This window comes from Topomyia yanbarensis, chromosome 2 (genome assembly GCF_030247195.1).
Source record: "Topomyia yanbarensis strain Yona2022 chromosome 2, ASM3024719v1, whole genome shotgun sequence".
Taxonomy (NCBI): Eukaryota; Metazoa; Arthropoda; class Insecta; order Diptera; family Culicidae; genus Topomyia; species Topomyia yanbarensis.
In genome coordinates, this window is record NC_080671.1 from 33,176,386 (window position 1) to 33,204,238 (window position 27,853).

General features: G+C 39.9%; 2 protein-coding genes across 2 annotated transcripts; one reads left to right on the top strand and one right to left on the bottom strand.

Moving 5' to 3' along the window:
• Positions 1–272: 272 nt before the first annotated feature.
• On the bottom strand, positions 273–2,385 carry LOC131682328 (zinc finger protein OZF-like). Its single transcript, XM_058963716.1, has 3 exons — positions 2,030–2,385; positions 567–1,855; positions 273–503 (listed from the first exon to the last, which is right to left on the bottom strand). Exons 1-3 carry the CDS (start codon positions 2,159–2,161, stop codon positions 416–418), a joined length of 1,509 nt encoding a protein of 502 aa, XP_058819699.1. The 5' UTR covers positions 2,162–2,385; the 3' UTR covers positions 273–415.
• A 5,909-nt stretch (positions 2,386–8,294) lies between these two features.
• LOC131679396 (achaete-scute homolog 2-like) lies at positions 8,295–23,965 on the top strand. The gene is made up of 2 exons (XM_058960112.1): positions 8,295–8,373; positions 23,396–23,965. The coding sequence occupies exons 1-2, from the start codon at positions 8,295–8,297 to the stop codon at positions 23,761–23,763; spliced, it is 447 nt and encodes a 148-aa protein (XP_058816095.1). The 3' UTR covers positions 23,764–23,965.
• The last annotated feature ends 3,888 nt before the right edge of the window (positions 23,966–27,853 follow it).

Sequence of the window (27,853 nt, forward strand, 5' to 3'; positions counted from 1 at the left end):
TCCACTTCAACTATTTCTTTCGCAACAGAGAACCATGCTGTTGGATCTAATTCTACAAGGGAGACTTTGTAGGAACGAACAAAAAACCAATTCGTTAAAATACAGTTCTCCAGGTGATGAAATTTAATCTGGAATTACATGTATACCGAAATATATGCGAAACAATGCGGGTCTTTTTTTTAAACAAAACAACTACTTTTTTAATCTTAAACAAATTATACCATTAATAAAACAAAATTAAAATCGACAATAAGTCAAGTACGCGTGCTCAGCTGACGCCAACATTTTCTCTTATAACATACAGTCGTGACTACTACGACTTCAATTCGAGTGATATTAATTCACACAAATAATGAACCCTTCGCTTCGTTTCTCAATATAATTGTTTCATAGTAACAAATGCTTTTGTGACGCATCATTCTTGATGCAGATTTTTCTCTTTCAAATGAATTAACTCATGCCTCATTCTATTAGTAGATTCAGCGAACGCTGCCTCGCAATATCTGTAACACAAAAAAAAATCCTGATTTAAATCAAATACCCAACCCGAATCTACGAACACTCACCTGCACGGGTACGGTCTCTCCCCGGTGTGCGTCCGCATGTGATACTGCAGTTTGTTTTTCACCCGGAAAGCTTTATTGCACACATCGCACACATACGGTAGCTTACCTTCGTGAGCCAGCATATGAGCGTTCAGCGTATTACTTTGTTTGAATGCCTTCCCGCAGAGAGAACACACAAACTTTGGTGGGGCGAAATGTTTCCTCATGTGTTCCCTTAACTGTTTCGCCGTGTAAAACCGCTTCGGACAAACCTGACACTGGACATCCTTTTCGTTCCGATGAGTCAGCTCGTGTTCGACTACTGCGGAAGGAGCGAGGAATTTTTCGCCACAAATCGAACACTGATGCTTTCTGGGGAGATACTTTCGGATGCGATGCTGCTCGAGACCTTGTTCGGTCGAGAAATGTTTGTGACAGATATCACAGCCTATTGGACGTTCCTCGCTGAAATTCATCTTTGCTTCGATCGCGTTGAACTTGTGCGCTGTTCGAGCGTGCTGAATCAGTAGCTCTTCCGTGGGGAATGATTCGTTACATGTAACCGCACAGCATATTTTACCGAGCTGCGCTTTTGCCTCTTCCGACAGGAATTGCGCTTGCTTGTCGTGGTTGTGAGCATGCAATCTCCTCTTGTTAGCCTGAGTGTAACGCATCTGACAGATGCTGCATTCATAAATTACCATTTGCTGAATTTTATCCCGATGTTCCGTGATTGCCCGCTGGGTCAAATAACGTCGGAAGCAAATTTTGCACACATGCTCCTTAATGGTGTTGATCGGACGGTTCTTACTGTGAGACGTTGAACCGTGCTGAAGTAGGTCTTCCATGCTCGCGAAACTTTGAAAACATCCACAGCAAACGGAATGACCGGGAGGAATTTCAATTTTGGCGAAGGTACGTTGCTCAATCTCATCGAGTATGTCCGGTTCCGGTTCAGGCTTTGGTTTCGCCTTTCGACCGATTTTCCTAGAACGTGTGGCTTTCTTTGGAGAATTCAGCTCCACCATCATGTAGAAGGATTTGCTAGCCGGTAGTACGCTATCTTCAGCGACTGATTCGTTGTGATCAATATCTGATATCTCCTCTTCTGATTTGATTCGCTGCTCTTGTTTGAGTATGTCTGTTAGTACTACCGATAGTTCTCTTTTGTCGTTGTCAAAAGGTTTTTTGAGCAGCTTTCTTAGTTGTTTGTCAGTTTCTCTAGCCCGTTTGATGAATTCAACATAGCCTGACAGTTCAGTGAAACATTTGTTGCATATTTGATTCGGAAGTGATTCGTCGTTGATAATCTAAAATATAAAAAAATGCATGACAATGTCACTAAGGCTATTTATCCTCATCCCTATACATTATTATAAAGTTTGGAAAAACTTGCTCAAAAATAAACTAAAAAGTTTCCCTATCTTCGAATAATGCCCGTTCAGACTCACTCTCCCCCAAACGAATTGCATGTTTTGACTTACCTGCACGGCAGTGCACTCTGCTAGAACGCTGGCGATTGTGGTATCTTCGAAATCTGCAAAAATTTGCCTTCCGTCTTCCGTACTTTGCATGCATGTACGGCAGGTAGTTTTTATGTTTATTTGGGAATTCATTTCCGTTACGCTAATCCTTAAAAGATGTGAGATTGCATGCAAATTTATCACTACATTTCACCGACCCCAACTTTTCACTTAAATTTCGTTTGTTTTGTTTCGTGTTTGACAGTTTTGTATAAACCCCCACTAAAAAAAATTCGACCAAATTAGCGCTCTCCCAGTCAAACTAGCTGGAATTCTAGCTGACTTCTGCTGGAATTCGGGCTCAATTTTCGTACTGGTTTTACTGATTAGCGTTGCCAGATATTCCAATTTTTAACTTTTTTATATTGTAACCTACACTGAGAAACAAAAATATGCATTGTTCGCATACTTTCTATTTCCAATATGCTATTCACTCATTGAATGCTAGTAAGCATTCAATGAGTGAATAGACCGAATATGTACAATGCATAAAATTTACAGCAGAAGAAACGAGAGGCAGATAGAAAAGTATACAATCGATGCATGAATAAAATTCTGCTAGTAAGACAAGACGTGACAATCGGCTTCTTATTTTTCCTTCGTCTTTCTTCTTTTCGCACTTTTTCACCCTGCCGAAATGTTTCGAACAAGGTGGCTATTTTTATTAATGAAAATGGCGTCTTGTTGATTTATTTTATGCCGACAATATTTTGTATCTTGAATCCACAATATTGATGAAAGGCACCGTTTTTCCATGTCGTGGGTGGTTTGGTAACGTTTGATGAAGCTGATGATGATGAATTTTCTGAATAATTTTAAATTATAGTGTGGTTTCTGTCTTATTTCTGTTAAAGTTAATCGACCACGTATACTGTAAATGCTTGATAAATACTTGTTTCACTTTGCCGCACAATTTCAGTTCAATTTAGTCATTTTTACCTTTTTAACGATAATAATTTTATTTGTCAAAAGTAATAACAATCTTTTCTTATAAATATAGACGAATTTCGCCCCAACTCGAACAAATGTCGTCAGCACCCTCTCAGATTTTAATAAAACTTTCTGTACATGAGAACTTTGTCACAAAAAGCCATTCTGCATACTTTGTTTTTCCAAAAATGATCCAAACTGTCTTTTGGAAAGGGTCAAATTTTTTTATCATTTTTTTTATCAAATGGCTATAGTCTAAAAATGTTAATACTTCCAAAAAATGTCGTATGAGTGATTTTCACAGAATTAGTCAAATTTTTGAATAAAAATATTCAAAAATTGTTCATCGACTTATACACTGAAAAATATCGATTTTAAGAATTTAAAGTCGATTAATAAAAAAACGGTAATTATGTTCCATACACACAGAAAAAAAAAAATGTTTGTAAAAATAAGAGTTTTTCACTCTTAGCAAAAAACAACCAACGCATACTCTTAGTTTAAAAATAAAACTTTTGTTTTAAGTACTATTCTTCATTTGCTTAAAAGGAAAACTTTTACTTTGATTATTTTTCTTGATTAATTTAAAAGTTTTACTTTCAACCTAATAGTTGGCGTTGGTTGTTTTTTGCTAAGAGCGGAACACTCTTACTTTTACCAATATTTTTTTTCTGTGTACGTACCATCAAAAATTCAAGTTAGGAATTTCCAAGGAAAAAAAAAGTTATTTAAAAGAAACTTTTCCTTGTCCAAACTGATTTTTTTCAGTGCATTTTTATTTAAAACTAAACGAACGAAAGTCATAATCATCTCAGAATCCAATTTCCCAACTGCTACATGCAAAAAGTATCAGTAACAAATTAGGTATATATTCTTAACAAACTTGAATGAAGACTGGAAGACTGCAGTTCAATTGTTCATCTCCAAAATGATAAATTTTATGAAACAGTTGACAAACTTTTCTAAAATTTAATTTATGTCTGATAGAGCAGCAGCAAAACACAAAAATAAGAAAAACTGTCGTGACTCTCATGCGCCGAACCTGCATCTATCACTTTGGCTCGAGAAGCAGACCATGATTTGGTTCAGTGCCAACATTATAACAATAAATTACCTAATTATAAGAAGCTTAACTTTACCATGCAAATGAATTGTCACAGAATAGACGCGAGACACTAAAGGTGAGATTTGATCTGATAGGCCTACAGTAATTATAATTACATGCTAAATTTCTTCCTTAAAATAGCTTAACCTAAATTGTACTTAAATCTAGCAATCCAATACTACTTAAAGCTAATTGATTAAGGGCCGATTTCTTCACCCTCGCTTAACTTTTAAACCAGGTTCACCAGTACGTTTCAATCTGGCTTAAGCGGTAAGCGAGGGTGAAGAAATCGGCCCTAAAACTAAAAAAGGTAAATGAATTACATGTCGTTGAAATATAACCTAATTATAGAATTTCCACGTGCGGCAAAGAAAGTTGCCCATGCTACTATTGTTGCTTATAACAAGCTAAATCAGACACTAAACGTAAGTAACTTATATTAACTAAAACTACAATGAACTATTATGTAAACCTAATGAAAATTATATTCAAATGCAGGTAATTTTTAACCATCTGCGCCAGGAATAAAGTTATAAATTCGGAAACCGTCGATTTAGTTGTAACTGCAACAAATTAAAAATTTCGTTTATACGCGAGCGGATTGTGCAATAAGTCGCTAGAATGTCGAAAGGCAAAGGTCTCTCTCAGGTGATCGATCCCCCCTCCGGCACGAGTTGTAGAATCTGCCAATCTCCGGACAACAGCCGCATGGCGTGCTGTGATGAAAGCAGTCAATGGCACCATTTCAAGTGCGTGGGCGTCGACGAGAGAATAGCGTATGTTGGCTGGAGCTGTACGAAATGCATTGAAGCAAAGGCAGCTCAGGGCGCATTCGGATTCTCTACGCCTCTGGCACCAGGAGCAATGGATCAGCAGGAGTCACTAGTCAGCCAGGCACGTTTAGCGGAGATCAATGACTTCAGCGAAAATTCGATGAGCAGCAAAACTCCTACGAGCAGCGTATACCAGAGAAGGAATTGGAAGTAGAAAGGTCTTTATTGAGATAGCAACATGAGTTCGACCAACGTTTACAAGCCCTGGAAACGCGCCGAATCACACCAAATGCCAACTGTACAGTAATCCCACATGTGAACAATATGTCGGCCCCAACCATCCTGAATATTACGGAGCAAATTGAGCAACAGCTAACAGTATTGGCGGAGAAACAGGCGCTTGAGAGGAAGCATCTCGAGGAACGTCTACAACTGCACTTCGGTGTGAGAAATTCTGTACCAGGTCCCGGTAGTCAGGCAACGTCGCAGAACGGAAATGTGCCTGAATATATTCCACCGACCGCATTACGCATAATGCAGCATTTTCCTTCGTTCGACGAACCGTTTGAGCTGAGCCGAAGTCAAGCGATTGCTAAAGATTTACCGTTTTTCGCAGGGGACCCGGAAGAATGGCCCCTGTTTATTGCAAGCTACGAGAACTCCACAAGAATGTGTGGTTTTCGAGAGGAAGAGAATTTCCTTCGATTGCAACGCAGCCTAAAGGGGAAGGCATTGGAGGCTGTTCGTAGCCGGCTGCTATATCCATCTGGATTGAGAGTTGTTATAAATACATTGCGTACGTTATTTGGCCGTCCGGAAATTATAGTACACTCCTTGATATGTCGCATCCGGGATATGCCCCCTCCAAAAGCCGAAAAACTCAACACGCTTATAGATTTCGGTGTTGCTGTTTAGAACACGTGTGCTACGATAAAGGCGTGTGGGTTACAAGAGCATCTGTGTAACGTAGCCCTTCTGCATTTGATTGAAGGGTTACCGCCCACCGTTAAGCTCACTTGGGCTATGCATCGGCAGCAGATGAGTGCTGGGACACTCTCCGACTTCAGTGACTGGCTTGGAACGTTAGTAGAAGCAGCGTGCATTGTAACCATACCACCTACTGTCCCTACTTATGGAATGAAGACGGAAAAACGTATTCGCAGAGAAGATGTGCACGTGCACGTCGATGGCGATAGCGTACCAACATCATCTAACACGATGGTCTCAGAACCAGCCATCAAGGAATGCGTCGTTTGTCGTGGAGTATATAGCAGTCCTGCCACTTGCAAGAAATTTCTGGCTCTTACGACGGACGATTGATGACTTTGAAGCAACAAAAGCTTTGTCATTTAAAAAAGCATTTCGGAACGTATGAGGTGAAAAAATCGTGTGGCAGAAACGGGTGCTCCTATATGCACAACGAATTACTGCATAACGATACCAGATATCAACCTATGATAGCGCAGACACAATATTCCGATAGACAGGCAACTATTACTCAGAATACACATATTGGTAGCGTTGGAAGAGTCTTATTCCGTTATGTTCCTGTAATTATTCACGGTCATGGCACGTCGGTGAGAACGTATGCCTTCTTGGATGACGGGTCCTCAGCAACGTTGATCGAGCATAGCCTCTTGAAAGAGCTACGTATGGAAGGTGAACCACAATCTTTATGTCTCAACTGGACATCGAACCAGCTTCGCGGGGAGAAGGATTCAGTGAAACTTTCGTTGGAAATCTCAGGAATCAATAGCGAGAGCAAAACATCTTCTACCTAAAGTACCCAGGTAACCAACAAGCATTAGTGTATGCAGTAAAGTAGCGTAAAACTTGCATTCCGGATGCTTCTTGCAGTATGCTGGCATTCGTTATGCATAACTGTTGTTAATCAGCATTTGAAAAACTGTTTAAAAACTTCTTGCCAGTAAGCAGCATTCTGAGTGCACAACAGTAGTAAAAAAGCATTTTCATAGCACAGCAGTAATGTAGCCGTATATTTTGCCAAAAGCTTATCAAGTAGCCGTTAAGACGCATTCAGCATGCTTATTGGTTACTTGGGTACATACTGTTGGCCATCTCGCATTACCACGCCAATCTGTGTCGTTTGATGAAATGGCTCGTCGGTATAGTCATTTGCAAGGGCTGAAGATTGAGTCATATAGCAACGTTTCTCCCAGGATCCTGATAGGGATTGATAAGTGCCGCTTGGGCCATGCCATTGATAGTCACGAAGGAGATGTAGATGAACCCACTGCGACTAAAAAACGTCTTGGTTGGCTTGTGTATGGGTCGTGCTCATTTAGATCTAGTTTGTCGGCACCGGAAAATGCGGCACACCATAGCTTCTACATCTGTCCATGTAGCAAAGAAGCGGACGCGAATCTACAAATGTCCCTCAAGGAATATTTTTCGCTTGACAGTATGGGTGTAGCAGATGCGACTAAGCTAACGCTATCCAAGGATGGAGAAAAAGCTAACAAATTGCTGACATCACTCACTCAGGTAAAAAGCGACAGATACGAGACAGGGCTTTATGGAAATACGACAACGTAAAACTACCGGAGAGCAGAACGATGGCGCTCAAGCGACTGGTTTGTCTAGAGAAACGAATGCAGAAAGACCAAAATCTACTTGAATCATTGAAGAGGCACATCCAGGAATATGAGCAAAGGGTCATATCAGGAGGCTTACTCCTCTGGAAGCTGCCGCAAAGCCTCAACGATGCTGGTACCTACCGATATTTCCTGTTCAGAATCCAAACAAGCTACACAAACTCCGGATAGTTTTGGAACCGGCTGCCTCCGTCGCCGGGATATCAATGAACTCTCTTCTTTTGGCCGGTCCAGACCAGTTAACCTCTTTACTGACAGTCCTGCATAAGTTCCGAGAATTCCGTGTTGCCATAACAGGGGCCATCAGAGAAATGTTCCATCAAGTGATGGTCAACGAAACAGACCAACAATGTCAAAGATTTCTTTGGCGCGACGGTGATTCAAGCCGCGATTCCGACGTATTTATCATGAAAGTAATGACCTTTGGCGCTACTTGTTCGCCCAGTTCCTCAGAGCGGTCGAAGCCATTGTTGACGAGCACTACGTGGACGACATGCTATCCAGTGTGGAATCAGAGCAGGAAACGATCAAACTAGTTAAGGACGTACGCTTCATCCACGCTCAGGCTGGGTTTGAGATTCGACACTGGCTGTCGAACTCACAGCACGTAATCGAAGCACTGGATGCCAGACTAGACACGGAGAAGAGTTTGAATATCGAACGAACCAGCGACGGAGAAAATCTTAGGCATGTGGTGGTGCACAACTACGGATTCGTTTACGTTTAAGGTATCTCCGAGGATTCACAGAGCACTCTCGGGAAAGGCAATTCCAACGAAAAGGCAGGTACTAAGAACGCTTATGATGGTTTATGATCCGCTAGGGTTGATCGGAAACTTTCTGATGTATCTAAAAACCCTACTCCAGGAAATATGGCGTTCAGGTATAGCCTGGGACGAACCCATAAGGGAAGAGCAATGGAAGAAGTGGCACACGTGGCTTGACGTGTTACCGCTGGTCGAGTGTGTGAATGTTCCAAGATTCTACCGAACGATTACTTCAGCCAGCGACACGACGGTAATTCAACTCCATGTATTCGTCGACGCATCGGAAAACGGTTTCGCTGCTGTTGCATATTTCAGATTCGAAGAAGGTGATCGCGTTGAATGTGCCCTGATCGGATCGAAAACTCGTGTGGCCCCATTACGTTTCGTCTCAATACCGAAGCTCGAACAGTATCGTTGAGTCGCATAAGCTAAAACCGTCCCAGAGATTTTTCTGGACAGACTCACGGGATGTGATTTGCTGGCTCAATTCTGACCATCGTCGGTATAGTCAGTTCGTGGCGTTCAGGGTCAGTGAATTGCTGGACTCAACGGATGTCTCGGAATGGAACTGGATATCGACTAATAAAAATGTTGCCGACGAGGCCACGAAATGGCGGAAGGTGCCAAGCCTTGAGCCGCCCAGCCGTTGGTTTCATGCTCCAGATTTTCTGTGGAAATTAACACAAGAGTTGCCATTGTCGAACCAAAACTTCGGCACGACATCGGAAGAACTTCGTGCGCACTCGCTTCATCATTTCACTCGAGAACCGTCGATTAAGTTTGAAGACTTTTCGAGCTGGATTCGTTTGGTATGGCGCATAGCATTCATCTGTCGCCTTCCGCCAAACATCCGTTCCAGGTTACTAAAGAAGCACCAGTGTGTGGTCCGTTAGCTAAGGATGAATTTATAGCTGCTGAGATTGTGATCTATAAACTCGTCCAATCTACGAGTTTTGCCTAGGAACTACAGATATTAAGAGGAGCTAAAACGCAAAGCGGAAAAACACGACGTACACTACCAAAAGGTAGCTCACTGTATAAACTCAATCCAGTTCTCGATACGAATGGTATTCTTCGGATGCTCGGTCGCACAGACGCGTGCGAATATGCAGACGAAACAACAAAGCACCCAATCTTGCTCCCAAAAAAGCATCACGTTACCGATCTTATAATTGCAAATAGACCTTTCTTGTCAGACCTAACCCCTATTTTTCTTTATTTTTATCGAAAGAGTTCCTATTTCTAAGGACATTTCTGTTGAAATTTTTTTTTTTAAACTTTTCCTGATTTTTTTATGATTTTTTTAAAAATTGCAGAATGCAAGAATGTTGAATATTTTTTTCACCAATGCAAGAATGGTGGGACATCAAATATAAGTTTCGGCAGCACTGTTTTGCATTTTCCGAATAGTTTTCTCGGTAACACTGCAAATGAAGTGGTGTATCACGGTATAACATTCATTAGTGAATCTAAACAAGTCGAGTGAATCTTAAACTGTCAAATTGGCTTTCTAAGGTTCTCTGATTTATTTTGAATATGTTGCGGGCGATTTATCGGTTCCCATGATTCAGGGACGTGTGGATCAGAAACCATTCCCTGGTCAAACCACTCGAAATTTGATTCGGAATCCTGAATGGAGTCAACATGGATTCCAGTTTAAATTGGAACTGGAATCCATATTGAATCCATTCAGAATTCCGATCGGTTCGAGAATAGATTTTGTTTTTCCTCCACAAATGCTAACGTGTCAAGCGGAGATATTCCGGCAAATGCATTGCCTAAGTCACGATCTGTAACATTTCCAGACCGGGTGCAGCATGTCACCATGGCATTGAGAAAAATTGATGTGTCCCGCGCGGTAAAAACGTCTCGGCAAATAGAACAATGAGATTTGAGCAACATCCACAAACAATAATATACGTTCACTGCTCGGATATCACTGCATTGTTAGATTGCCCATTAAGATAACTTTTGATCATATTCACATTGTACGCAACCGACACAATGCAAAATAAGGATTGAGCTGATTGAAGATACAACAAAAAAATCCGAGTTTGGAATGATCGCGAACATCACCATTTACTCCACCGTCAGTTCAGCTAACTAAACCCATCAATCGTTTCTACAAAGTTTCTTCGCTATAGCATTAGAATCAATCCATCATTCGACAACAAATTGTATGTAAAATCTTAATTGCTCGGCTTCGAAATAAAGATAGGATGTCTCAAAACAGAATTCCGCGTGCTAATTAGTCTGTCGTTTTCACTTTTTCCGGACTATCAGAGTATAAATACGATTCGATAATATTTTCTAGAAACCCGTTTCCTAGAATCAAAGGCCTATGTGTTACCGTTTGTGTAGTTTACCCTATTTAACCAGTCCGCACGCAAAGAAAGCAGAAGAGAAGAGTACTCTATACTACTGTTCATTGTAGTCTGGTGTGATCGACTCGTTGCTATAAAATCGGAGTTACTATTTGTGGTAATGCACCTTAGCATGCACAAGATCTAGTTTAACTAAATTAGAATAAATGTTTAAATAAAGAATATAATAATTGGTTAAGACTTTAAAAAATATTTAAAAATACATAGCCGATTTAGATAAACACTCCACTACGATAAGTAGGATTAACGGTCAATTTGAAAATTATAGAACACAATTTGTAAACACACAATAAGCAGATTACTTTTGGAATACTGGAATCAGGTAGGACGAATAATCCAATAATATTCTAGTCCAACCGAGTAGCACCTCTCCTACACTGACTGACCCACGCCGTTTCATCCAATCAGGACTCAGTTGGTATTCGCTACGAAATCACGACGCTTTGGCAAGGACTAGTTCCAAGGCAAGGGAATAGCAGAAACCAGAAATCAGACTGACCGCGTGTCACCCTTTTCAAGCGTCCAGACGGTCAACACAAACGAGCGCAAATCTAGACGCACTCAACCCGTCAGGCCACCCAAACCTTTTGACGAGTGTTGGCGAGCACCCGAGCAACTAGCCTTCCATCACAGATTGGGTAGAAATCGATCGTCCCCACCCGACGTCGTCCTAGCAAATCCCACCTACAGTAGATCACGTCACCGCCGGCCGGCCATTTGTACACACACACACACTAAGACATTGTAGGTATAAATATAAGTTGTTTGATAATTAAAATTGAAGTGCCTTGTGTTTCTGGTTGGTGTCCCTGAGCCGACCTTGAGAGTACAGACCCTCAAGCTCGAGCTAGCCGTGATAAAAGAGGCGTTTGATGCCCACCCCAGACGGTCCCCGTGGCTTAATCAGGGACTAGGGGTTTAGTCAAGGTCCTTCTGACTACGAAGTAACATATGTTATACCAATCCCCAAAAAGAATCAAATCCCAGACCGAAACTCTACAAACCTAGAAAACTATTCCTTTGAATACATCAGTTCCTAGAAAACAAATTCCTCTAAAAGAAAACAAATCACTAAGAATAAGCCACGCAAGATTAGCAAATCCACTCGTAAAAAATATAGCATAGAACTCGTTACAAGTTTAATTCCAATCATTCTAGGGTATACATTCGCCTATTTTTAATGCGAAACTCTTGAAACATTTTTTATCAGTAGATAACTTGGGTGTGAAATTATTCGACTACAAAAGCTTCATCCTTAAGATTGTTTCAAACTATAAATGAAAATTCGATTCCCTTTCATTAAGGTCATAAGCATAGTGTACATAACTCTATTTCTTTCTCTCCTATAAGAAATCTGGGGACAGTGCAACTATACGAAGCGAAACTAACAATAGTGCAACTACTGCGGAAGATACTAATACTAGATCGAACATTTTAAATCAATCTATGTCAATGTGGATACTTTTTCTTATAAATTGGAAAGTTAAAGTGTTCGATTGACTTCATCCATAGATTTTACAATGTATTTTTTGAAGTATTTTAAGGAAATGTTTGATATACAAATTATCTCTAACAAAGAATTTTAAACTTTCAATGAATCTCTCATTTCAATGTATAAACAGATTACGACTTAGGATCTTTTGATACTGATGAAGATTGCAATGCGTAAGTCATCACAATACGCGTATCTATCGGTAATAGTGAAGTGAAGATATGTAAGGATTGAAGCATTAGAAAATATATTTTTAGGCATACTTGTTTAATTTTTGATAATTAATTTTCCTAAAAGAGTAACTTTTGGAGCACCTACCCTACTTAATTCGTACATCTCTCATCTAGGACGAGTATAGCACATTTGCTACGATAACGGCAGTACTGGATAGAGTTGAACTAGGGATTCATGCTACATGCCCATATGTAAGCAATAGATAAAATACAATCCAACGGCATGAAAAAAATTGAACATGCGAGCCATACATTTGGAGTTAGTTCACTCGCTCACGACAGATTCATGCATTCTTGCACTGCGAAATTTCATCGCCAGGAGAGGTGTGCCAATTGAAATTATAAGCGACCGGGGAACAAATTTCATTGGCGCGAGTCGGGTTCTGAAAGAGGCCTTGAAAAATATCGACCAAGAGAAACTGATGAAGCATTTTGTTAGCGTAGATACGAAGTGGTCGTTTAATCCGCCTGCATCGCCGCATTTCGGAGGCTGTTGGGAGAGACTAATTTAGTCAGTTAAAAAGGCTCTGGATTAAATTAAGCAGAAGCGCCTTCCAACCGACGAACTACTTCGAAATATGCTCGCTGAAATTGAAATGATAATTAACTCTAGACCGCTTACTGAGTTGCCGCTGGAAGAGGAAATATCAGAACCGCTGACACCTAACCACTTACTATTAGGCTCATCTAACGTTTCAAAGCCACCGATCGCGTTTGACGATAGCTGTGCCGCACTAAACCGAACATGGAAGATGTCACAAGTCTATGCCAATGAATTTTGGAAACATTGGGTTGCAGAGTACCTTCCGACGCTTACTCGAAGAGCCAAATGGTTTCAACCAGTAAAACCAATAGCTGTGGGGGACATCGTAGTGATCGTTGATAACGATTTCCCCAGGAACTGCTGGCCGATTGATGTCAGCATGTCCATTAGACTGGCCCAAAATGGCATAAATCACGAAATCAAAACCTTACCCCCCAAAATGATAGTTTGGGTCCTCACCAAGCTTTCCTGAAAATTTCAGCTCAATTGGTCCACTGTAAGGGGTTCCGCAAACTGCTCAAAGTTTGTATGGAAAAAAGAGACCAAATGTATGGAGAAATGCATCAGTTTCACATTTTCAGCTCTAGGTGGCGCCGTAATCGATGAAAGTCTTTCGTGTGAAAAAATAAGAATCTTCATGTAACAATGAATCGACTCGTGAAAACCGGAGGTCAATCTGATGACAGCAGACAAAGTTATAAGCGCGCAAAGTTGAGGGTGTCTGGTACTGCAGTTGGGGTGGCTCTGTCGAAAGTGCAAAAAAAAATTTGCATGAGCGCACGAATTACATGAGGTAGAAACACTCGATTACATGGTTAAACAACTTCTAATAACTCAAAATGCTGGCTATTTGGAAGAGTGGTATCTTCGGCAAACTGGACAAGTATGTCAAGGGCTTTCCGGTAAAGACCTAAATAATTCAGAATTCTCTCACTAGGTGGCGCTAGAGCGAATGAAAAGGCCCTATACTTTTTTTTAAAAGTGCTATACTGCCCATGATCGCATATCAGTCCCATAAAGATAGGAAATCTCATAGAAAACGGGACAACTATGCGATCATGGGTAGTATAGCTCGTGATCGGGAACACTTGGCTGACCGTAGTCTTCTGCAAAGTAGATCATAAGGTCAAGGGCTTTTCGACTGAGAACAGTTTAATTCAAAATTCTTCCTCTGGGCGGAGTTGGATTGCCTGGAAAATTCTAACACTCTTTCATTTTATATTAGGCAATATCTCGTGATGGGAATCATTTAAGGGGGCGGAGTTTTCGGCGCAGTAGTATAATTTCTAATGGTGAACATGATTCTCGTACTAATCGACATTTTTTTCTTTTTGGCTTATTATCTCTCAAGTGAAATTATCCGAGGGAGATGTAAAGTGGTTTTTTTCTCAACATTTCACCAGAGTTACACATCTATTTTACATTTATTAATTTTGTTGTGCTACAAAACCTTCCTTTATTTTAGTACGTGTGGTCTTCGGAAAAGTCTGTCTACGCTGCTGCACTACTTGCAGAAGAAATTGAGGTTGATCTTCATTTTTCGTCAATTTTCCACAATACTCCTGGATCAACTTAACACCTCGTTCCGCGCAATCGTTCACTACTAGCAATGCTTTATTTTTTCCCTGCCTTCTAAAAAATCTGCTAATTGATCCCATTTGTTCGGATCTTCCTGAAGGAAATTCGCGGATATTCCGGTAATTTCGAAAAAAAATCATTGAGTTTTGAGAAACGACAACTCGTATGACTTCACTTTCACCGACTTTTTTGCATTTTTTGATAGTTCTAAGTAATAATCCACGTGTACTGCTATTTAAGAATCTTGAAAATAATTTTTAGATTTTTTGCAATTAGCAGTCAAAGTTGACCATGGAGGTAACCCCAGTACTATCTGGCTTCCAAAGGGGGGCCCACATTGAGTCTTGTGAGAATTCAAGTTTTCTCGTTCGTTTTCCAAGGTTTTAAGAAAAAGTCTGTCGATTCGCAATCAGTAAATTTTATGTTGAAACTCACATATCGGCGAACTCGATATAATACTGTTTTAATTGGATTGCATTGTACGTTGACGTTCCGGCCCAAACAGTCGTTCCTGAAGGTAAGGGCCGCTGATACACTTGCTATGTATGGCTATTTTCTATCTAATATTTATTTCTTGCGCAAATGTATATTTTTGAGCATATTTTTCGAAAATTCCAGTGAAGGTATCATGTCTCTACATTGAAAGTTCACCGAGCAATAAGGAATTAAAAGAAAAACGGTACATTGGGGTCGGAAAGTTAAAAAAATGAGTAAATTATTATCTTTCGTTATAGAGTTATGATGCCTTCGGAAGAGTTTCTGTACGACAATTAGCGTTTTATTTGGTTGAATAACACTAGTTCGAAATTCAGTCACTAGGCGGCGCTGTTAAAAACTTTTTAATAAAGCTAGATAGAAATGTAGTGTCTTCGAAAAAGTTATAGGTCCTATAATTTTAAACATATCTTCTGAAGATGCAAAACTTTGAAGGTCCTGTATGTTTCGAGATAGAGAAGGTTTTAGTTAAAACATTTACTTACAGATTATGTTTTCAAAAATGCACCATGTTTCAAAACCTATATGACCTAGAAAGTTGGTATCTTTAGAAGACATATTTATAATTACCTGACGTACAACTTTGCCCAAGACACCATCTTTCTATCTCATTCCATTTAAAAGTTGAAAACAGCGCCGCCCTAGCGATTGTTTCCGAACTAATATGAAATGATCAAATAAAGCGCTAGATGTCACACAACAACTTTGCCAAAGGCACCATACCTAACTCTAAAACGAAAAATAAGGAAAGGACGTGTGAATTGTGGGTTGGCCCTTTTTGGACGCTAGGCACCCCCGAGGTTCGCCCCCCCCCCCCCCCAATTACGAAAATGTTCGTGAATTGAAAACTAGTACATGTTATGATCTTATTTTTTCTAGACCACATGGGTCAATGAACTACTAATCAAATAGTGTATTTTTACAATGAAGACAATGCTAATTTGGAAATGCGGAAGTTTTTTCCATTTCCTTTAAAAATGCAAAATGTGGGTTAACCTCTTTTGGACGCCAGCCATTCAGTTGTTCTTTCTTGTTATACTACTCTGGTTGCTGTTGAAAATCGTAATATCGTGATTGCAACTTACGTTTTTCCCGCTATTCTAGTGTTGATAGTTTTGTTTTGAATAGGATGTCATGGAGCATGAAGAGAAGTTCTCTCACTTAACAATATTGCAGCTGCCAATGATTCTAAGAAGGACACGTTCATCTAAATTACTAAATTATGTTTGGTTGAATCTGAAGAGAAAATCTAATTCAGCTACCAAACTTAATCTACTAGTTTGCAACATAATCTTACTAATATGCAAGATAAATCCGCATCTTTTCTTTTTTTGCGAGAATGCAATTCCGCGAAACGTAAAATTTGCCACATCAGAAACCGCGTGAAAATTAATTTGTGTGAATTTTAATTTATTTCTCTTGGGAATGGAGGGACATTAAATTCTTTTCTCTAATCAATGGGTTTTGATGCTCTTAAAAACAATTAAACTTAATGCTACATCGCACAACTTCGGACACTACCCTCCCCCACGTCACACTTCGTCGCAAATTTGGTATACCCTCCGTACCCTCTAAAATGCTACGTCATTTATGTATGACTCCAAATAGGTTTTATACGGGGTCTGAAATTTCGATTTTTAAATGTTAGGTGTCTTAACTAAGTCACAAAACGTAGCATTGGATAAAGAATTTCTTCAGCAACATTCGACTTTTACCAGATTTGAAAAAGTTGCCATATGAAAAAATTATGGCGCAAATTCTTTTCAAATTAAAATATAAATTATGCTGCGATTCAAACATTAAACTCGTTGTTCTCGAAATCAATACAATGTCCCTTAGTCCGATCTGACTTAACACCGACCAAATGATCATTGTACAATACGTAAGGGGTTACATACCTTTTTTTTCAGAAAATCGAAAAAAATTTATTACTTCATCTGAAAGTACAACAGCTTAAGAATATTTTCCCAAATTTTTATAGAGATACAAGAAATAGATTGAAAGTTACAGCGCTTAGAAGCGCGTCGAATGTCGATGTCGATTAGTACGAGAATTATGAAATTATACTACTGCGCCGAAGACTCTGCCTCCTTAAATGATTCCCATCACGAGATATTGCCTAATATAAAATGAAAGAGTGTTAGAATTTTCCAGGCAATCCAACTCCGCCCAGAGGAAGAATTTTGAATTAAACTGTTCTCAGTCGAAAAGCCCTTGACCTTATGATCTACTTTGCAGAAGACTACGGTCAGCCAAGTGTTCCCGATCACGAGCTATACTACCCATGATCGCATAGTTGTCCCGTTTTCTATGAGATTTCCTATCTTTATGGGACTGATATGCGATCATGGGCAGTATAGCACTTTTAAAAAAAAGTATAGGGCCTTTTCATTCGCTCTAGCGCCACCTAGTGAGAGAATTCTGAATTATTTAGGTCTTTACCGGAAAGCCCTTGACATACTTGTCCAGTTTGCCGAAGATACCACTCTTCCAAATAGCCAGCATTTTGAGTTATTAGAAGTTGTTTAACCATGTAATCGAGTGTTTCTACCTCATGTAATTCGTGCGCTCATGCAAATTTTTTTTTGCACTTTCGACAGAGCCACCCCAACTGCAGTACCAGACACCCTCAACTTTGCGCGCTTATAACTTTGTCTGCTGTCATCAGATTGACCTCCGGTTTTCACGAGTCGATTCATTGTTACATGAAGATTCTTATTTTTTCACACGAAAGACTTTCATCGATTACGGCGCCACCTAGAGCTGAAAATGTGAAACTGATGCATTTCTCCATACATTTGGTCTCTTTTTTCCATACAAACTTTGAGCAGTTTGCGGAACCCCTTACAGTGGACCAATTGAGCTGAAATTTTCAGGAAAGCTTGGTGAGGACCCAAACTATCATTTTGGGGGGTAAGGTTTTGATTTCGTGATTTATGCCATTTTGGGCCAGTCTAATGGACATGCTGACATCAATCGGCCAGCAGTTCCTGGGGAAATCGTTATCAACGATCACTACGATGTCCCCCACAGCTATTGGTTTTACTGGTTGAAACCATTTGGCTCTTCGAGTAAGCGTCGGAAGGTACTCTGCAACCCAATGTTTCCAAAATTCATTGGCATAGACTTGTGACATCTTCCATGTTCGGTTTAGTGCGGCACAGCTATCGTCAAACGCGATCGGTGGCTTTGAAACGTTAGATGAGCCTAATAGTAAGTGGTTAGGTGTCAGCGGTTCTGATATTTCCTCTTCCAGCGGCAACTCAGTAAGCGGTCTAGAGTTAATTATCATTTCAATTTCAGCGAGCATATTTCGAAGTAGTTCGTCGGTTGGAAGGCGCTTCTGCTTAATTTAATCCAGAGCCTTTTTAACTGACTAAATTAGTCTCTCCCAACAGCCTCCGAAATGCGGCGATGCAGGCGGATTAAACGACCACTTCGTATCTACGCTAACAAAATGCTTCATCAGTTTCTCTTGGTCGATATTTTTCAAGGCCTCTTTCAGAACCCGACTCGCGCCAATGAAATTTGTTCCCCGGTCGCTTATAATTTCAATTGGCACACCTCTCCTGGCGATGAAATTTCGCAGTGCAAGAATGCATGAATCTGTCGTGAGCGAGTGAACTAACTCCAAATGTATGGCTCGCATGTTCAATTTTTTTCATGCCGTTGGATTGTATTTTATCTATTGCTTACATATGGGCATGTAGCATGAATCCCTAGTTCAACTCTATCCAGTACTGCCGTTATCGTAGCAAATGTGCTATACTCGTCCTAGATGAGAGATGTACGAATTAAGTAGGGTAGGTGCTCCAAAAGTTACTCTTTTAGGAAAATTAATTATCAAAAATTAAACAAGTATGCCTAAAAATATATTTTCTAATGCTTCAATCCTTACATATCTTCACTTCACTATTACCGATAGATACGCGTATTGTGATGACTTACGCATTGCAATCTTCATCAGTATCAAAAGATCCTAAGTCGTAATCTGTTTATACATTGAAATGAGAGATTCATTGAAAGTTTAAAATTCTTTGTTAGAGATAATTTGTATATCAAACATTTCCTTAAAATACTTCAAAAAATACATTGTAAAATCTATGGATGAAGTCAATCGAACACTTTAACTTTCCAATTTATAAGAAAAAGTATCCACATTGACATAGATTGATTTAAAATGTTCGATCTAGTATTAGTATCTTCCGCAGTAGTTGCACTATTGTTAGTTTCGCTTCGTATAGTTGCACTGTCCCCAGATTTCTTATAGGAGAGAAAGAAATAGAGTTATGTACACTATGCTTATGACCTTAATGAAAGGGAATCGAATTTTCATTTATAGTTTGAAACAATCTTAAGGATGAAGCTTTTGTAGTCGAATAATTTCACACCCAAGTTATCTACTGATAAAAAATGTTTCAAGAGTTTCGCATTAAAAATAGGCGAATGTATACCCTAGAATGATTGGAATTAAACTTGTAACGAGTTCTATGCTATATTTTTTACGAGTGGATTTGCTAATCTTGCGTGGCTTATTCTTAGTGATTTGTTTTCTTTTAGAGGAATTTGTTTTCTAGGAACTGATGTATTCAAAGGAATAGTTTTCTAGGTTTGTAGAGTTTCGGTCTGGGATTTGATTCTTTTTGGGGATTGGTATAACATATGTTACTTCGTAGTCAGAAGGACCTTGACTAAACCCCTAGTCCCTGATTAAGCCACGGGGACCGTCTGGGGTGGGCATCAAACGCCTCTTTTATCACGGCTAGCTCGAGCTTGAGGGTCTGTACTCTCAAGGTCGGCTCAGGGACACCAACCAGAAACACAAGGCACTTCAATTTTAATTATCAAACAACTTATATTTATACCTACAATGTCTTAGTGTGTGTGTGTGTACAAATGGCCGGCCGGCGGTGACGTGATCTACTGTAGGTGGGATTTGCTAGGACGACGTCGGGTGGGGACGATCGATTTCTACCCAATCTGTGATGGAAGGCTAGTTGCTCGGGTGCTCGCCAACACTCGTCAAAAGGTTTGGGTGGCCTGACGGGTTGAGTGCGTCTAGATTTGCGCTCGTTTGTGTTGACCGTCTGGACGCTTGAAAAGGGTGACACGCGGTCAGTCTGATTTCTGGTTTCTGCTATTCCCTTGCCTTGGAACTAGTCCTTGCCAAAGCGTCGTGATTTCGTAGCGAATACCAACTGAGTCCTGATTGGATGAAACGGCGTGGGTCAGTCAGTGTAGGAGAGGTGCTACTCGGTTGGACTAGAATATTATTGGATTATTCGTCCTACCTGATTCCAGTATTCCAAAAGTAATCTGCTTATTGTGTGTTTACAAATTGTGTTCTATAATTTTCAAATTGACCGTTAATCCTACTTATCGTAGTGGAGTGTTTATCTAAATCGGCTATGTATTTTTAAATATTTTTTAAAGTCTTAACCAATTATTATATTCTTTATTTAAACATTTATTCTAATTTAGTTAAACTAGATCTTGTGCATGCTAAGGTGCATTACCACAAATAGTAACTCCGATTTTATAGCAACGAGTCGATCACACCAGACTACAATGAACAGTAGTATAGAGTACTCTTCTCTTCTGCTTTCTTTGCGTGCGGACTGGTTAAATAGGGTAAACTACACAAACGGTAACACATAGGCCTTTGATTCTAGGAAACGGGTTTCTAGAAAATATTATCGAATCGTATTTATACTCTGATAGTCCGGAAAAAGTGAAAACGACAGACTAATTAGCACGCGGAATTCTGTTTTGAGACATCCTATCTTTATTTCGAAGCCGAGCAATTAAGATTTTACATACAATTTGTTGTCGAATGATGGATTGATTCTAATGCTATAGCGAAGAAACTTTGTAGAAACGATTGATGGGTTTAGTTAGCTGAACTGACGGTGGAGTAAATGGTGATGTTCGCGATCATTCCAAACTCGGATTTTTTTGTTGTATCTTCAATCAGCTCAATCCTTATTTTGCATTGTGTCGGTTGCGTACAATGTGAATATGATCAAAAGTTATCTTTATGGGCAATCTAACAATGCAGTGATATCCGAGCAGTGAACGTATATTATTGTTTGTGGATGTTGCTCAAATCTCATTGTTCTATTTGCCGAGACGTTTTTACCGCGCGGGACACATCAATTTTTCTCAATGCCATGGTGACATGCTGCACCCGGTCTGGAAATGTTACAGATCGTGACTTAGGCAATGCATTTGCCGGAATATCTCCGCTTGACACGTTAGCATTTGTGGAGGAAAAACAAAATCTATTCCGGAACCGATCGGAATTCTGAATGGATTCAATATGGATTCCAGTTCCAACGCAACAACCGATTCTGACTCCGTTTCGGAATCGGTTGTTGCATTTAAACTGGATCCCATGTTGAGTCCATTCAGGATTCCGAATCAAATTTCGAGTGGTTTGACCAGGGAATGGTTTCTGATCTACACGTCTCTGAATCATGGGAACCGATAAATCGCCGGCAAAATATTCAAAATAAATCAGAGAACCTCAGAAAGCCAATTTGACAGTTTAAGATTCACTCGACTTGTTTAGATTCACTAATGAATGTTATACCGTGATACACCACTTCATTTGCAGTGTTACCGAGAAAACTATTCGGAAAATGCAAAACAGTGCTGCCGAAACTTATATTTGATGTCCCACCATTCTTGCATTGGTGAAAAAAATATTCAACATTCTTGCATTCTGCAATTTTTAAAAAAATCATAAAAAAATCAGGAAAAGTTTAAAAAATCCTTTTTCAACAGAAATGTCCTTAAAAATAGGAACTCTTTCGATAAAAATTAAGAAAAATAGGGGTTAGGTCTGACAAGAAAGGTCTATTGCAATGACAAATAAAGTGTCATAAATTTTCAATCATAATAATTAATAATTTGAATGAAATCAACAATTTAGCACAAGAAAAAATTTCTTCATCTCAAGCACGTAGCCAGAGGGGTGGCTAGGGGGCTGAAGCCCTCCCTCTCACCGAGATTTTTCAAAAATAATATTTTAAAACGTGTGTTTCGGCGACTTTTAATAAAAAAAATTGTACGTGGCTCACCTGGGTTCCTATCCCAACCCCGCACATAGGGTAAGAGATTTTTCTAACCCGAAGAGGCGAATGACCTTAATGTTAAAACCTCTCTAATCGATATAAAAAAATTGTGGCTTATTTGGTGCGACCAAATTATTGAGAAAAAGTTGAAGAAGGCTATTTCCAGCCACCAAAGACAATAGTCACGAAATTCAGTGTGGTTTATGCTTTTGTTCGAGCCAGCGCGAAGCGAACGACAGGAATAGTTACTTTTATACTATGTACCTTGTCTGAAGAACAAAATAAACTGTTACTATAATTCCTACTGTAGTAATCTGTCGAAATGTGTGAGTAGCAGCTAAGTAAGAAGTGGCACTCTGGCCAAATACAGTGATTATGAAGTTATTGATGATTCGCTTAGGACCGAGTATTCATAAAGTGGAACATTTCCTGAAGGTGTAAAATGTGGTTAGACTTTCGGAAGCTGTTTTTAGTTAGTTCTACCATGTTAGACATTCAGCGCTCATAGCGCTCAACAAATTAGTCTGGACGAAACCATTCATTTCGAACAACTTAAAACACATAGCTGTGTGCAGGGGCGGATCCAGGAATTTTTTTCGGGAGGGTCTGAAATTTCGATTTTAAAATGGATATTATACAATTCGGAATACGCAATAACCTTATTTAAGGAGTGTTAGTTTCGTTTGTCCGATTTGGTTTGGAATGATTTTGAGTTAGAAAACTAAACTTTTTTAAATTTCTCAACAAGTGAAAATATTTCGGAGGGGGTCCCGACCCCCAGGACCATCCCCCTGGATCCGCCATTGGCTATGTGTGACAATGCAATAATTAAAATCCTCCTATATATGGACGATGAGAAAAACAAATGTTCCGCTACAAGATCGGATAGCGCTTACTTGCAGATCCATGCCACATTTGGGAGAAATGGAATTCACTATGTGGTGAGAATGTTGGTGGGCCGATCCATTTCCTCCTACCTGACCCTGCAGCACAAAACATAATGCGATAGTACCGTTACACAGAGAATTCTTTGCACATATCGAGGTCAAATCAATACGTGTCAGTTCTGTGGAAAAAAATGCATAATCATTGTCAAATGCTGGCAAAATTGTTGAACACCATGGCACATCATAGCACAGACTATCGCACCGTGTGTTTTAAAGCGCAATTCGATTTATACTAAGCGACACATCTCTGGATAAATAAACATCAAATGTCGTTAATTTAGTCCAGAATAAAAGTAATACAATACCAATTGTAGCATTTAGTTACGTTGATGAAAATAGCTCAGACACAATTTATTAACGAATCTATTTTTTTCATTTCAACCTTCCAGCTCAATCGCCGTCCCAGCTGAAATCGTCATCACCAACCACCACCGTCACCTTCCAGCCGTACCGCGCCCACAAGCACACCACCCTCATCGAGCGTCGCAATCAGCGGGAGCGGGTTCGTGTGCGTGCCGTGAACGAAGCCTTCGCTAGACTCCGCCAGATGGTGCCAGCGACACGATCTTCGGCCAAGCGCGTTTCGAAAGTGAAAACCCTCAAGCGGGCCGTCGAGTATATTGCCGAGCTCAGCCGGCGCCTGGCCACTTTCGAGAGCATCCTCATCGATTCTGCTGGCGGCGGGATCAAATCTCGATCCCCAACCCGTAGATGGAAGACGCTGCCGGTTAATTACGAACCGTTTCAGCTCGAGTAATTGCGGTTTAAAATATTGGTAAATTATAGATGTTTAGTGCAGTGGAGTACGGGGGGAGGTAGATTCGAGGAAATGCTAGGAGGTGGATCAGAAAAAAAGTTTCTCTCGTTCTGCTTGCCTCCCTTTTAATTTTAAGCTCAAATTTGTTCTAGTCATTTTTTTTCTTTGTTTCTTTCACCGTGATTCTGTTCTATACGCTTCCATCTGGGCAGTTTCATCTTTTGCTTATTATTCATAATAAATTGCTTTTCTATTCCGTAAAAGTTGATTAACCTGGGTTTTATTCCTGCTTTTTTTTGTTTTGACTTTCTTTCCTCGTTTGCTTGTTTTTGTGTACGCTTCGTAATCTCTCATTCTAGTGCTAAGATAGGAAGGGGCAAATGTATGACGGTTCGTTGATTGGAACGAATGACCTCGGCTCGGTCTGGCTTCTGTTGATCGCTGTTGGATCAGCGCCCTTGGGTGGCACCGACTGGCTGTGGTCATCACCTTCGATCGTTGAATCGGTGGCTGGAGCCACTCTTCCTTTACTTTCTATGCAGAGTTCGTGGTGGCGCATTCCGGAACGGTGGCATCAATAAGACTACGAGCAATTAATTGAGTTTAGCTTTATCCGAAAAAAAGGAGAATAAAATCCCATTCTTTGGTACGATTAGATTCAGCGTGAGGTCATTTCTGGCACCTGAGCTTTCCACTTGCTGCTGGGCGTGCGCCAACGGGACTTTTTAGAAGCGTGAAATTGCGGATTGAATAGCTTTTCCTGGTAAGATTGACGATTATTTTTGGTAGACTCTGTTTCCGAACAACTAATTGTCTTTCAACCAGCCGGACCGAGTGAGTTATAACATCCATTTCAGCAATACTTACAATTAAGCTAGTGATGAACCTTTTCCGATGCCGGTCATGGTGTGTTGAAATAACTCTCTAATTGGAAATCCAAATACACATTTTTGGACAGAAAGTAAACATAATAAATTGAACGCTAAAATATTGCTTCCTAATCGTGAGACTATAAACAAAACCTTGGCCAATGAGTCATCCTTACTCGCAACATACTGTAATCAAAGGGGGAAGATTTGTGTAGTGATGCTACTTGGTTACTTGGATGCTACATCCTTCACCCACCTCCGTTGTTTCCAGGTTTGATGCGAGAACCCAAACCGAACGAATGACGAACACCCTGAGATCGAGGCGTGCCATGATGATTGGAATGCCGGTCAGGAAACACGTGTTGCACATAAACAGTTCATATTTGCGCTTGAGTAACCGTACAAGGAAGACGGAATGGCCGTGCTAGGGAGAATAAATACAAAACCGAAAAGAACTTACCCACCACCCGGGGGTCGTAAAAATCGGATGAGAGTTTGTAAAGTTTCCGCAAGAAAATAGAGATGAGAGCGAAGTAAATTTGTTTACTTTCCCGGTAAACAGATCTTTAGCTATTTGTGCGGTATTTGCTTACGCACTGGACTTGATGTGGCCTGTTACCTCTCGAGACGGATGAATTTACCCGATAATGATTGTATTCAAGGTCGTATGCATTATATCTACGAGCAGCGTCAGATTGGAGAAAATCGTTATGGTTTTTTTTGGCGAAAAATATTGAAACGGGGATTTACAGTTACCGTTGAAGTGATTCGATTGTTTACCGCTCATTGGAAGTCGTTGGATTAAATAACAGTGCAGGATGAACAGTAGGAACACATCGGGAATATCTGATTCCCAGCCAATAATGGCCATAAAACAATCGAAGAAATTCCCGTGAAAGCGCACGCATCATGAATAACCAACAAGTCGGCGGTTGACGGGTAAATCCACTTCTTCCGAGCAATCAATCCACCTACAGTCAGTGACTGAATACAGACAAGCTTAGTTCTTAGAACCCGTTCGTTGCGGTTGCGATGTGTCGGTATTCAACTCTCAGAATCGGCACGACCTTCCCACCCATCGCTGAACCGCCTGCCGGAATGGCCATTCGTCATCGATATTTTTGTCAGTTCCCCTCATTTTTTTCCTTTTTTTCCCTCACATTCCGCCAAGAACAATTGTTTACAACCATTTAATTTTCCCATGAAAACGATAATTTGCACATTGGCGGCAACCCAACCGGCCTCCCCGTGCTCCTCTTTCCCGTGGATGGCACACGCAAGCACAAAAACCCGATGGGACTAATAATGGTCAAGACCCGACGAACGAACGAACGTCGAAATGCTGAGAATGACCGACGGCGGCCGGCGGGTCCAGAGCATCGATTTTAAAATGACGATGGCAAAGCAGGAAATAACACTTCATGCATACCGAATATAGAAAACAGGCACAGCCCGGTTCGAAGAATTTCGGGACTAGCTTCCCAGAGTGATGGGAACGTTAGGAACGTTTTTTGGAATTTTAACCGATCTGTATCTTGCACATGTTCGATTTTGTCAATCACAACATCAACCTCAAACGGCTCTAGACTTACCGTATTTTTCTCTTCCTTAGGTACAAAGCAATATTTTCGGGTTGACCGAATAATTGAAAATACTTAATAGATAAATTTATTGATGTTTACGAGATGCATATAATTCTTACTGTACTTCCAGCTGGAACGACTGGGGATGAATTGTTCTACACTCATTTTTGTTACAGATTGATACTACCTTTGAAACTCCATTTATTGAACTAATATCGTTGATGAACAAAACAAATATCAGTGGTCTTTGGTGACATCCTTGAGGAACACCTTGAGTAGTTTCGTGAACCCGTCACGTCACGCAGCGATACCCTTCAACATCTGCTTACTTGAATGTACCTTGGGTTGAATAACAAAAACTACACCCAGTCCAATTGTCAAAATCAAGTGAAGTGGAGCACTTCGGTAACTGTAATCTACAACGTAATACAACCAAATAAATTCTCCAATTTGCGGATCTCTGATTTTTACGCTCTAGGTTACGTTCATAACAATATTACTTAATGAGGATGACCTCTGTAATGCTCAATTTAGAGATATACTTTTATCTTAAATAATTATAGCGGAACTAGTGGTGATTTCGAAAAAAAAATCGTCTTCACTATTTTGTTAGTCTTTTATTAGGTATTATACGGTATATTATGTTTAAATCAGTAAATTCTCCACCTGCCTTTGGGATACAATGGAATATTATAAAAATGGCGCGTCTAATTCAGTCCGCATCGGTTAACTGAATCCAAATCTACATATACCGTTTTGAGCGTAATTAATTTGCCGAAGTACTGTTTTTCGCAAATTGGTTTTTCTGATTTTTAGCAGTGCAAAACATTTTATAAACACACAAAAATGATCACCATTTTGATAATTTTAATAGTTTTTTAGAGTTTTCGACCACTGCTTTTGTGATTGCTTTCGATATTCACATAAGTTGTGTGAGCTATAAATATCGAGTGCCTAATTGGCGCGTTAGCTTGCTAGCTGAACCATGTTCCGAGTGCGCTAGGATTTAATCTGCATTTAACACTTCTGACTAGCTAACTGATTACGATAAATCATTCGCTTGACAATTCCTTGTCTATCTGTGTGACCAAATCACTTTCCAAGTACTGATGAGACGAATTCGAAATGGTTATCCACGACTTACTTTGCTATTTTCAAAAGTTCTGAACAAATACTTTAAAATCTGAATTAGACAAATATTAGTCTGAACGTCCGGACGACACATAAAAATTTGGAAGCATTCAGGTGAATCTGGATGGTCAACATCTCCAGGCTCGATGTAGTCAGCCAGGACAATCGCCCTGGGGCACGGGTCGTATTTGGGGGCCTGCGTCCGGTATTCATAGATGATCAATGAAAATAATAATAGTAAAAAAAATGAAAACTTTATTTGATAGTTGACATTTGTTAAAACAAACGTTCTAAAAGGGTTACATACCTTCTTATTTTTCAAAAAATCGATTTTTTTAATACTTTATCTAAAACTACAACTCCTTTGTTTATTTGTTTAATACATCAACAGGCATATCAAAGCCCCCGTGATGTTGGCCTTAATATTAATCTAATTTCTAACAACCAAGTACACAAAAACAATAGTCATACAAAAATTAAAAATAAGGTCAAGTATTGTTAGCTAAT

Excerpts from the sequence above, each read along its gene's own strand:
- LOC131682328 (XM_058963716.1), bottom strand. The coding sequence starts at position 2,161 with ATGAATTCCCAAATAAACATAAAAACTACCTGCCGTACATGCATGCAA. Across the intron at positions 1,856-2,029 it reads CAGAGTGCACTGCCGTGCAG|ATTATCAACGACGAATCACT; the intron begins GTAAGTCAAAAC and ends TTTATATTTTAG. Across the intron at positions 504-566 it reads GAGAGACCGTACCCGTGCAG|ATATTGCGAGGCAGCGTTCG; the intron begins GTGAGTGTTCGT and ends TTTGTGTTACAG.
- LOC131679396 (XM_058960112.1), top strand. The coding sequence starts at position 8,295 with ATGGTTTATGATCCGCTAGGGTTGATCGGAAACTTTCTGATGTATCTA. Across the intron at positions 8,374-23,395 it reads CCAGGAAATATGGCGTTCAG|CTCAATCGCCGTCCCAGCTG; the intron begins GTATAGCCTGGG and ends TCAACCTTCCAG.